This window comes from Anastrepha ludens, chromosome 6 (genome assembly GCF_028408465.1).
Source record: "Anastrepha ludens isolate Willacy chromosome 6, idAnaLude1.1, whole genome shotgun sequence".
Taxonomy (NCBI): Eukaryota; Metazoa; Arthropoda; class Insecta; order Diptera; family Tephritidae; genus Anastrepha; species Anastrepha ludens.
The window spans coordinates 37,813,647-37,827,266 of NC_071502.1; the positions used below are offsets into that span (position 1 = coordinate 37,813,647).

General features: G+C 33.1%; 1 protein-coding gene across 4 annotated transcripts in view; it reads left to right on the forward strand.

The window, feature by feature from the left end:
* The window catches only part of LOC128868065 (uncharacterized), a 30,403-nt gene that overhangs the window by 14,780 nt on the left and 2,003 nt on the right, over nt 1–13,620 (forward strand). For 3 of the 4 annotated variants that reach the window (XM_054109797.1, XM_054109796.1, XM_054109798.1), the window contains 3 exons: nt 12,226–13,032; nt 13,108–13,255; nt 13,332–13,484. In XM_054109797.1, coding sequence (XP_053965772.1) covers nt 12,284–13,032; nt 13,108–13,255; nt 13,332–13,484 — 1,050 coding nt within the window. In that variant the 5' untranslated portion in view covers nt 12,226–12,283. Of the gene's footprint in view, nt 1–4,605; nt 4,979–12,225; nt 13,033–13,107; nt 13,256–13,331; nt 13,485–13,620 lie in introns of those variants that run through there. The other variant, XM_054109795.1, reaches the window with a different exon arrangement.

Here is a 13,620-nt window from a genome sequence, read left to right on the forward strand (position 1 = left end):
ACCTGCAATGAAGGGGAAGCTGAGAGCAAAGTAAAATTCCATTCATGTAAGAATTTTTGGCTATCAAAACACAGTGGATCCATTTAAGAAAAATAAGAAAATTGAATTAAAAAAATTAGTTGCTATGAATTTGTAAGTTAATGATACATGATTCCAGGAAGCATAATTTTCATCAAAATTTTCCAATAAATTGAACTAAGGAAATTCTTAACGGTTAACATTCAAATCCAGGCAGGTAGGTGGTAGTTCAAGAACATTTAGTACATCAGTAATAAAATGTTTTTCGTCATTTCATATTGAAAAAAAAAAAACCAAATCAGCCGCTCTACTGTTATCACCTTGTTTATTTTCGCTTCGATTCAAATGTTTTCTATTCCAAACTATTTAAACAACAAGACAATCAATCAATTTGCAAGTATTTTCGAAATTCTTGCTTATTATTCCTTTTTTTGTTTTTTTTCTCTTTAAAAGCATTTATTTCTCAATTCTCAAAAATTTCGTTGATGGATAATTGTTGCTGGAAAAGTATAAGCAGGCATTCCATATCGCAACCTACTCCACCCCACTGCACCTTCCATGTGAATGTAAATAAATACATACATACATATCGGCAACCATATATTTACACACATACTTATACAGCACAATTAGAGTCAATAGCATAAAAATTCAAATTTGCAGTTGTAGGCTTCCACCAAAGAAAAATCGCGATTATTTATGTTTGAATATATGTACATACATACATAGACATACGAAAAAAATTAATGAAATACATAGGAGAATCGCGCAGGCGGAGCTAAGTGGAACCAACAGTCGATGACTGGTTCTCTTACCGTTCGTTGGTACAATTGGGTTTACTTGTGGACTGATTGAAGTTGCAGCAAAAAAACCAAATCAAAAATCGAAATACCTACATATTGTAGAAAAATCCAAACACAAAAAAAGGAAATGCAAAAAGCCAAAATGCTGCTGTGGTGATCACGTTGCAATGCGTGACGATCACGCTGCCATCGCCTGACTGAGGCGCAGGCAACTCACACGTTTTTCCCTTTTCTTTTGTTTATATCTGTCTGTGCTTTGTTCCACGTAGCGCACCGTTGTTACTCATCTGCGTCACTCTGCTGTTTACCATTATTGTTCTCTCAACTTCCACACATTTTACAATTTTTTATTTAGTTCCATAGCATATACATAGGTATAAGTAGATATGTATTCATGTGTAAATAAATATATGCACATAAATGCATATTTATATATAATGCATATATATAGCATATACACATTTGTAATTGCTTATTACGATCGTTTTTTTTTTATTTTGTTTTTGTATAATTCTCTCGATTTGCCTTTGGGTGCTAAATTCTATTTTGTTTATGTTTTGCCGCCACCGTTGCCATTCCGGCTGCCATTCTAATATTTGTGCTATTGCCGAACAATGTGACTCACTGTACTAATTAGTAAACATGCACCTATACAAAAAGGTACTCTAGATGACAATCACAGTCTTTGTGCTGCTCTTTAACCCTGACGAGTAGCATCACCCACAAGTCGCAACAGAAAAGCTGGCAAATCATTCTTGCAAAAAAGTGCACAGACTTCCAAAAGTCCAAACATTTAGAGAAATTTGTATAGGAGTGTGTACATACATACGTATATACATATTTACACATGTATATACATGCATACATACATATGTACTAGGTGCATGCGTACATTGCATGAATATTTTTGTGAGCATGGGCTAGCATGCTCTCACTTGGTATACACTAAGTGTGCTAGAATAAAAAATTTCTGCTCACGCGATCAACGTCATCGCATACAAAACCATCACCACCACCACTACCATCCCTACAATCAGAATAGAAAACTTTGAACCAAAATTTTTGCTAATGCTCTTGAATTTTCGATGACGCTTCGTGCGTGGTCTGTTTGCCAATAAATTTGCTTTTAGTTTCTATCGACTCGATGGCAATTCTTAAATATACATACGTATATATTTAAAAACAAATAGGTAGGCTTCAAGCAATCACCTACGCCATTTGACTGGCGTTTTCGTATGGACTACCATGTGCTTGTGAGTAGCTGTTAGACTGTTTGTCCAAAGACTGTGAGTGCGAAAAATCGAGAGAAGAAACTCGGTACAAAGGTTGTGTATGCTCCTCTATTACTGCAGAGTGTTTGAGGTGCGTGATATACCAGTATGAGGTTATTGGTTCGATCTCCACAGCTTCCGAATACATTTTCACATGAAACATCTTCTCATACACATTTATGGCCTTCTATTTATGTGACAATATAAATACTTAATCCACAAAATGGGAGAAAAAGCTTGACCTATGCACCTTTCAAGGACAGTTGCACCTGTCTATCATTATTACAAAAATGAATGCTTTAAGAAATAAATAATCGTATATATTATATGTATGTGCATAAATTCCCTAACACAATATCCGCAACAATTTATATTGAATGCTGGTAGTTAAAAATTTATGACAGTATATAATTGATTTTAATGTATGGTTATTCCCACATTTACACTATATTATGTGCATTTGTACTTTAAAGTGTATAAATTACAATATTTGAGAAACAAAATGACTTTCTAAAATTTAATTATTCTTTGGTATGTTTTCCTTACTAAATATTACAACACATACTGTGTATGTATGTGTTATAGTATGCACATCCAATTATAAAACTCATCATTTTTTCTTGAGACGAATCCAACCGGTTTTATATTGCAGATATCTTATTTAATAGATGTTTGTTATATCGATGCATTATAAATAAATTATTTAACCTTTCACTAAGTGTTACTTTTAGATTAGAAGTCCAGCTGTTAAATGTAATTTCAAATAAATTCAAATGTACACAGTATGTTACATTATAAAGTGGTTAATATTAACAAGAGTGCATTCATCGTTGCATCAATTTCCAGCAATGATCACACATTTAGATCTCGAATGTTAGTTTAGGATATGACTAGGGAACGACCGAACTTCGGCTTTGGATTCTTGGCGACAAAATTTCAGTTCGGTTTCTGTTCGGCCCTGCCAAAACAGAGCCGAACTTTAGCCCTACATTTCTTTACATATGTTTCAACTCTTAATTTTTGTAAAATTTGTTAATACTGGTATCCCAGCCCACATTTTGTTTTGAAATGCTTTGAAGTATCTATCTGCTTCTCCATTAAGAGTGGCTCTAAAATCCAGCAAGTCTGTCATATATGACCGACGGACACAATATTGCTGCAAAAGGGAATGTTGGTTTTGGACTTCCGGTGAGAAGATGTTCGTGAGTTATTTGCGTATGCCCGATCCTTAAACGTGTGAAAATGGTTGCTTGTAGACGAATGATATTGCTGAGATAGAGAAATTTATCGCGAGTCGGGTTAAGGTTGGAATATCGATGCTGGTAAGTTTTCCATTTTGTGGCAGTGTTGTTCTTCAGGTCGTTATAATCGTGTGTCTCATATTGAAAGTAGGTGCTAATCCAAAATATTTTGTTGCATTATCTGCTTGTTCATTATCAGGAAAGACGACACGGCAACAAAAAAATACAAATTTATTTATCACTAAAAAAGTTCGGTTTAACATGAAGCAACAAAATTGTAAAACTCCGAAAGTGGGATTCGAAACCACTCTTTCAAAACGACGTTGTCTAGCCCTTCTAAGGTCTAAAATTTACGTCTTCCAGTATGTCCTCGACGAGAAAGGCTGTCCTATATGTTCTCGATCGTATTTAAGTGATGCGTTTACTCGACCGAGGAGTTCAGTTAAGCCCGATTGCACTGTACTTGGTTTGCATGTAGTTGGTTTTGCAATAAATTAAAGAATATGCCCATATCTGTTTATACCCTAAATGTTTTGTTCTTAACAAACATAATTATGTATATTACATGTTTGATTTGAATACATGTTTGAACAATCTTTGGGCAACATAAATGCAACGGAAAATGTGAAGATATTTTTTAGGAGAAGCAGTTTTACAGTTTGTCGAAGAGCCAACTAATAAATACATACATATGTACATACGTATGCAGGGAAGACCTACAAGCGAAGATGGGTTGGCTCAAGATCATAAACCTCTACTCGCATACATACATACATACGTACATTTGCAAAAAAAATAAGTATTTATAAAAGCGTGTATAATATTGTATAAGTTATACATATGTACATACATATATACGTACTTCTGTAGCACAAATACCTACACATTCGTACGCAATTACACATATAATTAAACTTTTATTTAAGAAAGTACGTCTAAAGTATATAAATACATACTACGTACATGTGTATGTATGTATGTTATATACTCCATGGACAAGTTCATTCATACATACATACTACTACTACTCTTATGTATGTGTGTAGGTATAAATAAGAACAAAAAAACGCCAATAGATAAATAAATAAACAAGTACAAGTTCTCGTCAAACCAAGGAAAAAATTAAAAAAAAAAAAAACAAAAAGGCAAACAAATGCGGTGTGGAAGGTATATGTACATACATATGTACAGTAGGTATATGCACATATAGCCAGTGTGTGATGGTGTGACCAGCCCGGCAATGTTATACTGCCACACTCCACATTTGTGTCTCTCATAAGCGTAAGCAAGTTTCAGTTGAATGGTATTACTACGCCTGAAAACATCAGCCAAAATTGGCTCTCTTACGTTGTTGTTTCAGAAAGAATTATTCTGAGTTGAACCCTTTTTTTGTGTGAAAAGCAATCCTGAAAGGATAATACACAAACATTTACAGTGAAGTGAAAAGCTTATCTAATGAACAGAATTACAAGCGCACCCAAAGTGTCTATCCGAAAATTAAAAATTCGTTTGTCAATTAAAACAAAAAGACTTAGTAACTGTATTCAGTGTTTCTGAAGTGATTGATTTTTTTCTTATTAACACGAAACTCTTTATCTAAAATGCCGGTTGATATATGCAGTTGCCCCCAATTTTCATTGGACCCGTACGTATTATTTACCGTAATTAATTTTTTTTATTATAAATGCACATAATAAAGGATTTTAAAATTATTATTATTATTATTTATTAAACATGTTTGTTCTCAATAGATTTTAAATAATCTTGTAAAAAACTAAATAAATATAAAAGTTAAGTTATTTATAAATAAAAATGTTTCGGACATTTAATGTTATTTGTTTTTGAAAAAACTCGAAAAAAGAAGCAGGAATAAGTATATTTAAGTCATTAAACTTCTTTTATTGTGTCTCAATAAATATTTGACCCTTCTAAATTCCAATACTCTGCGCAATACAAAAAAAAATATATATTTTTTGAAATTTTGACGTAAAAGAAAGGTTTAAGTGCCAAAGTGGAAGGGACAAATTTAGATCTTGGTGAGTTCTGCTCAACGGCATCATTCGACTGGTAATTTTAATATGTATACAGTAAATGTATGTTTATATGTAGCAAAAAACACATCCTCTTTCTGCTTATTGACAGTTAGTTCGTATTACGTGAGTTCGATTCCAGCGAGAGTGAATTTCGAAACTGATATTTTTTTTTCAAATCTATATCTAACGGTACGAGTGGGGTGAAAAGAGTTGAGACAGCACTTGAATTGAGTTCACAAACTCGAAAAATTTTGCAGATACATACATTTGTCAAAACTGAAACCGCAGTAATGTTAGACAGCTTCAGTTTTCTGCTACTAAACGTTTTAAAAATCGTACCAACAGCAACTTACAGCTATGATAGAAAGTTTTTCTAATAGCGGTCACCTCTCGGCAAGCCTCCGAGTATATTTTTGCCAAGAAAAAATATCTTACAGCTATAGGTAAAAAATACCTCTTTTGCCTACATCAAGTTTATAAATAAATAAAGTTAAATAAAACGAAAATCAACTTTTTAAAAAATTGGAATTAATTTTAAAAGTAAGCCGTTTTTATTGGTTTTCCGTTTACTTCCTTTTTCAGATATTTTTGTATTTGCATAGTTAAATAAAACAAAAATCAATTAAATGCGCGGGTGACCTACTCACCTGTTGAAAATGCAATTTCTCCCATGGAACTTCAAACATTGGTTTTCGGTTAAAACTTTTTAAAAATTTTGGCCATGTTTACTTTGTGTCGAATACTTCTCATAACTGAAAGGTTACAAAATCAGTTTTCCCTTTCGAATTTTCTATACACTCACACTTTTTCACTAACACACTCTTATTTTGTAACTGGTTTAGGCAACGGGCTTTCAATATTTCCTTTCAAGTGAATTTCAATTTTGCTTTCAATTTGCTGTTGTGCCGTCCTTAAGAAAGACATTTTGATAATGAAATTGCTTTTCCAACTGAATGCAGCCTACCTAATGGCTTACAATTTTGATTCCTTTTGTCAAGTAATAGGTGTGAGAAAATTAAAAGGTAAAATTGAGTGTGCGGCATCAGCGTAATGTACGGATAAAAATCGAGTTTCTAATGTGAAAAGCAGTATATTCGATATGCCAAGATTTATTAAAAAGTTCATACAAAGACGTACGGATTCGAAAATCGAGGCGATCACCCCAGTATACATAAATATGTACATACATGTATACATGTCAATGCAGAGTTTTTTTTATTACCTATGCTATATATAATATAAGTACATATAATTACAATTATGCCTGTCACGAGTCAACCTTAATTTATTTAAAATTTAAAATGTTACGACTAACAAATGTAATGAAAAACATTTATGAACAACAAATATGTTTTCTGTGATCAGTGATCACCTTGGACTGGACGAAGACCGCGCTACATACATATACATAAATATACATATATTATATACATAGATATATATGTATATACAAACTTATAGGATGTGTGCGCATGAGCATACAAGTATGTACAAACATATATTAGTAAGCAATTACATAAATGCTCTCAAGAAAAATTGAAAAATATAGTGTTTGTGCGAACAGCAAAAATAGAAAATTGCAAATAGGTTATACTAAGCACATATCGTTTGTTTGCTGGAAGAATGTCATAACACAAAAAATTACAAATTCGAGACAAAAGTTCAATTTTCAAAGTTTTAAATTTTACTAAGTAAAACATATTCTCATCTAATAAGTTAATAGATATCGGCATGCATTTTTTAATTATGAAACGGTGTCTCTTTTTGTGTATTTTTAAATAGATCAAAAAACTCATTAAATTTAATAACCCCAAAATAGAACCACACCATACATACATATCTACACGCAGTTACCTTTCCCATCAAATATGCATATAGGCACTCCTACATCTACATAAATACATACATACGTATATATGTATCATGTATGCATGCCGATAAAAACCTTATAAGCTTTGGTTAATTGCATTTGCTTAATGCAAGTTTCTATCAATTTTTTATCTAAGCAATATGATTAATGTGAATATGCATTGCATCAGTAATGTGGCCAATAAACTTGAGAATGAATAATTTCAATCACCCGTTTAACGAGTGCATGCCTAATATATACACATATACATATGTATGTATCATTCAAATGTATATATGTATGTATGCATGCACGTATGTGCATATATAAGCCATAGGCTAGACGCGTAAGTATTTACGACCAAAGTGTTATTAGCCACCGATAAAAGACTCGTACTTGTGTCTAAGAATAGTCACTTTCTTTGTTAAGACACATACTTATGGAACTTAATTATGACCACTTAGAACAAAATTCCATTTTACTTCAATATGAAATTGGCAAAAAAATCAAGTGCAGTCTTAATTTATGATAATTTAAATTGTTTTAAAATAAATTAACTTACACAGTTTGAAACATCAATTCAGCTAGAATATGTATTTATAAATTCAATAGATAAAAATATATGTATGTACGTATGTGCATACACCAAACAATAAAACTGACTAAACTTTCACTTCACCCAAATTTTTATAAAAACACATTTTTTACAAATACGAGTAAACTTCTCCGATTACGGTTGAGTGTTTTTGTGATTTTGTCAAATTCCATTCGATTTAAGAAAAAATATCAGAACGTTTTGACAGCTTATTCTCAAAATCTGTTTTTCATTGCATGGTAAAATGTTTCAAGTATGGCGCTCATGTTTTTAAAATTTTATCTTGACGGCGCAGAGCTGATGAGTCGTTTGAGCAAATTTTAAATTCAGTAAAAGAAAGAGTAAAAGCCACTGATTGTTTTACGACCTACATAAGTATATAAAAAACTATTTAAGAAATTTCATGTGATTTTGATTAAAAATTGCAACAGCCACAAGCCTTCGGTCCTAGCTACGGTCGTACACACTCTAATTGAAATCAAAGTTTTAATATCTTAACAAAACTTAAAGGAAATGTCTTAAGACTTGCAAATAAATATTCTTTAAGAAAAGAAAAACGAATACTTACAATATTTTAAAACTGCCTCGAATAGAGCCGAACCTTTACATACATACATACATGCATATATGTACATTTGGCCGAGCACCTCTTCCAATTTGTGGTTCAGGTCTTGTTGTTTCACTTTTTTATTTTTATTACAAGCATAGATGGAATATAAAATACATAACAATGTTTGTTGGCACTGCAACTACTTACACATAAACTAACGAGCAATACAATTTTGATAACATAAAGAGAATTTTGTGAAGAGATTTTCATAGTCCCTTCCTTAAGTTAACAGCCATCATGCCAGATCATGTGGTTTGATTCATTGGAATCGTCGGGTTAAGCCTGAGGCGTTGAAGAGTTTTCTAGCTTTCTCATTTACATGCCTTGAAGCCGAAGGGAGTGGGCTTGAGGTCACGATTAATATCCTTATTGCGAACGAACCAAGGTGAGTTGAGAATATCTCGAAGGATTTTATTCTGGAGTCATTGAAGTATACATATTTATATTACTTTGTTGTTTGATAAATGTATACGCGAATGCTACGCGTTTTAAATAAAAAAAAAAAATTTCGAAAAAAGGAATTATGCATTTGGAAGTCACTGGTTGTAGGTGCGTAATGCACCTATTTAAACAAATTCTTAATCAATCTACTTTAGCTTGAGATACATGTACATATGTACAAAATACATACATACATAATACAGGCAAAAGAAATTAAATTACTTACATATGCATATGTTCATGAAAATTTCATAAGCTCCACTAATTACTTATAAGTACATATGTATGTATGTATATAATAAATGCTGCATGCATACATACATACTATATATGTATATATACATACATACATATATATTTAGATATGCATGCACTTACATATGTATGTACATATGTATGTATGTAAATGAGCAGCGCAGAATGCAAACAGGCTGATAAAAAGCCAAGTTGGTAGCAAATGGCAATTTTCTGCTTTTAAATTTTCGCATATGTAATATATGGACATATGTACATAGATATTATTAATTAATTTACATATATATGTATTAAAAAATTATTCCCTAAACGTTCAATTTATTTTTATTTGTAATCTTGTTATTTTGAAGTTGAATTGGATTTTTGTTTACTGCACAAAAAATGGGTAAACAACGTGAGTTGAGCAGCTGCCGGCCACATGAACGAGTACTTGTACAGATATACGCGTTTAGTAATTTTCAAACACTGATGCGTGATATCATAGCACTCAAAAATGCGCCACATCTTACCATAAGTACAAGTATATGCATACAGACATAAATATGTATGTATGTTTTATAGCCACTCAACACAAGAAATAAACTTGTATATAAATACATATGTATGTATGTTGAAATAATAATTCAAAGGCAAGCATGTGCCACAATTTTATGTTTTGACTACTTTAATATTATTTAATAAATTTTCATTAACTTCAGCCGATAGCCTTTGTAGCCAGCGCTACCTTAGCTTATATAATAACAATTTTTTTATTGACAATGGTATTTATAGTTAACTAATACTAAACTACTTATGTACATATATCATAGTTAACTAATAAATACAATAGCTTAAAACTTTGGCTGCACTGGCCTTCAACTAGTATAAAAGCATTGTTGTGTAAGATTTTACATAATAAAATTAAATTTTGTAATATAAATTTTCAATAGGTAAAAAAATTAGCAAGAGACAAACGTTATTTTCAATTGATATTTATTTTTATTTGTCATTGCATTTTCTAAGTCACCACCTAATTTACTACCAACTTGCGTGTCTTAAAAACTCCTTACACCGGAAAATGTGCTCTTCCACTGCTATTTTCGTGATCAAAACAAGTCACACCTTTAACGGAACACAACACAAAATAATTCAAATGTACCCTTGTGTGAAAAATCGTATATCCTTATAACTTTAATAAAATTAAAAGATGACTTAAGAAAAAAAATGTCAATGGGATTTATTGCACATTATAATGAAAAGTAAGATATATGTATTAATATCATACAGGGTATTAAAAATAATGTAAAATATTAGCTTGGGGAAAAAGAATGCTGTAGTGATCGGTATCTCGTAAAGTATTGATCTAACAATTTCAATATCACACTTAAAAAATTTTTTTGTTGTTTTTTGTTTGTTCCATTCAGCTGTGAGTTACAGGGTGTTAACAATAGAAGTTAACAAAGAGAAAATGTACCGAATTTTACAGTTTCTCTTTGATAAAGGCGAACATGCAAGTCAGGCCGCTGAAATTGTGAATGGTGCCGATACTGTAACAGCTAATTACGTGCAAATTTGGTTTCGTCGATTCCGTTCAGGCATTTTTGATGGTAAAGCACAGAAATAATCGATGTTAACCGGCATGTTAGTTGCCGAGCGACCATAAAACAGTTTGAAACCCTTTGTGCAAAAATTGTACGCAAAAATAATGGATTTCTTTTGCATTCTTTTTGTTAACCCCGTTACACTCAAGATTCGTATGATTATTGATCCCTTAATTGGAATTATTATTTTCTTTGTGGCATGCCAGAAACGTAAAAGTGGAAGGCAATTGAATAATGCAGTATGATTTTAAAACAATTCGAATATATGTATATATGTATGAATTGTATGAAATCTGGAGATGCATTGAATTTTCTTACTACTATATACATATATGTATACTAGCTTTAACTCGCGGCTCCGCTCGCGTAGGAGTAGTTTTGAGGGATTTAGGATATGTATATAAAAGAATTACAAACAATAATTTCATAGAAAATAATTTTTTATTAATAACCATAATATTACAATACCCGGCATCCGTTGCTATGCCTCGTTGAATAAAATCAAAACAACCAATCAGAAAAATATCAAGCAAAATTATTTTTATTACATTTCTATCTCAAACGGTTTTTGAACTTTACGTTTGGGTCATAGTTGAACAGCTTATGCGGATTATGAAGTCTAGAGTGTGCTATAAATAGTGGAAAATGGGAAAAACTACAATTTTTTACATTAAATTTAAGCAAATATTCGATTAGTGACGAATGAGAGTGGTGGCGCGGCTGTGGGGGCTGTGGGAAGGGAGTTGCATTATAAAAACATGCCTATAACCTTCATTGGGTGAAAATATGAATGTATAAAAATTTTTACATTATTTGGTGTAGTGATGCGCGGACAACGTACAGACATTCACCTTTATAGTATAGATATATAATTGGCGTGTACACCCTTTTGGCCAAGCTCCTCCTTCTATTTGTGGATTGCGTCTTTATGTTGTTCCACAAATGGTCCTGCAGTTTCAAGCCGACTCCGAACGGCAGATGCCTTTTTATGAGAAATTTGTTCATGACAGAAATACACTCGGAGGTTTGCCACAGCCTTCCGAGGAGCCACCGCTACTACAAAATACTTAGTAAAATATTATAACTAATTTTTCTAATTTAAAAGTATGCAGACTAATTGAACTGTATTAAATAAATAAATAAAAATATAAAAAATAATTTTGTAATGTAAGTCTGTAAGCAGTAGTTTTTGTATGAATACATGAGGTTAAGAAAAATATTCCATTCTCTAACAAACCTAAAAAGGCGTTTATTTTAAGTTACTTTATTTATTATTATTATTTGTTTATTAAAAGTGAATAGTATATTTTTATCTGTTTCTTACATAAATATTTTCGAAATTATTTAGTTTTACGCATGTGATAAAAATACCTCTGCGATAACATGAAAACCAACTCTAAGAGTTAGAGTGTCACTTCATGAAGTCACCCGCGGTTAATTGATAACTAAGCACTTGAAATTCGCATGATTAGCCCTTCTATAGTTTCAAATTGAATTAACAGTTTCATTTTTAATTTCTTTCTTTGCAGTGAGTCCGCATCGACCACAGATACCTCGTCACTACCACCCAGAGAGAAACCACACAGCATGAACAAACTCTGTCGCCAAGTGTCAATTGAATCACCCGGTCCGGTGGTGAAGAATTGTGTCTTCAATTTTTTCGTACCTATTGAGGATACACCACCCCAAGGTGCCCGCATAAAGATAGTATACGCTGGTGCCTGTTATCGTCGTCGTGATCGTTCAGCCTCAATCACCAGCATATCGTCTGTGTCGTCAGATCTTAGCGACTATTGTCCGAATTTGCCCACTCAGTCGTCACCTGCACATCCAATGCGCGAAAATCCCACGCATCAAGGCATACGTGAGGGTTCCATTTATGCTGGCTACGAAGTGGCCGGTGTTATCGAGTCTCTTGGCTCTGAAATCACAAATAACTATGGCCTACGTATTGGTCAACGTGTAGTGGTCTATCCATTCGATGAGGCACCAGCTGGTTATGCTGAATTAATGGTGGTACCCGATCTCAAGTATGTAGTGCCGATTCCTGATAATTTGCCATTGAGCGTTGCCGCCCTATTGCCAACTGGTGCTTTGCTGGCGATGAATGCCGTTTTCAAGGCTTACGAAGTGGTAACCGAATTGTCAAAGAAGCGCCCAGCTGAAGAGGCGGATAAGAAGTTCAAAGTGCTGATTGTCGGTACCGGCGGGTTGGCGTTGTGGGCTGTGCGTATCGCTACACATCACTTCGAATCGACTGGCGCCAATAACTACGTCGACATTACTGTAGCCAGTCTGCGGGACGAGGGTTTCCGTTTGGCCACCGAAATCGAAAAGTAAGTTAAATCAAAAATCTTCCATTATATATGTATGTCAAGCATTAACAAATTATGCTTTCAACGAATTTATAGTGTCAGTGTAGTTCAGTGGAATGAGTGTCTCTATGAACCACAGCTCATCGAGCGTACCAAAGATGTGTGCGGTGGGCCCGTGGATGTCGTTATTGATTTCGGCACAACCTCTCGCAGTTTGCATCGCTCTATGCATTGTCTGACTAAGGTAACTAATTAAACTCTATTAGTTTGCATTATGTACGAGTGTATGCAACTATAATGAATTTTTTTCTACTTTCTAGGGTGGTGTTGTGCTTATAAGTGAAGATGTTGCTGAGAAATTGTTGCCTAAATTTTCGCGCTTGGCTATGGAATGTCAGCAGGAGATTATACCCATATCAAACGGCACAGTGGAGCAGCTGCACGGGCTTGTGCAGTTAGTTGCGAACAAAACGGTATGCACAATTTTTTCTTAGTTTGTTGTTGTTAGGTTAGTTAAGACCAGTTAATTGTAGCCGTCTACCTACTTATACAGCACGGAGGCACAATTGATTCGTCAAACGATCTACATAAGTTAATCTCTCTTTTTGT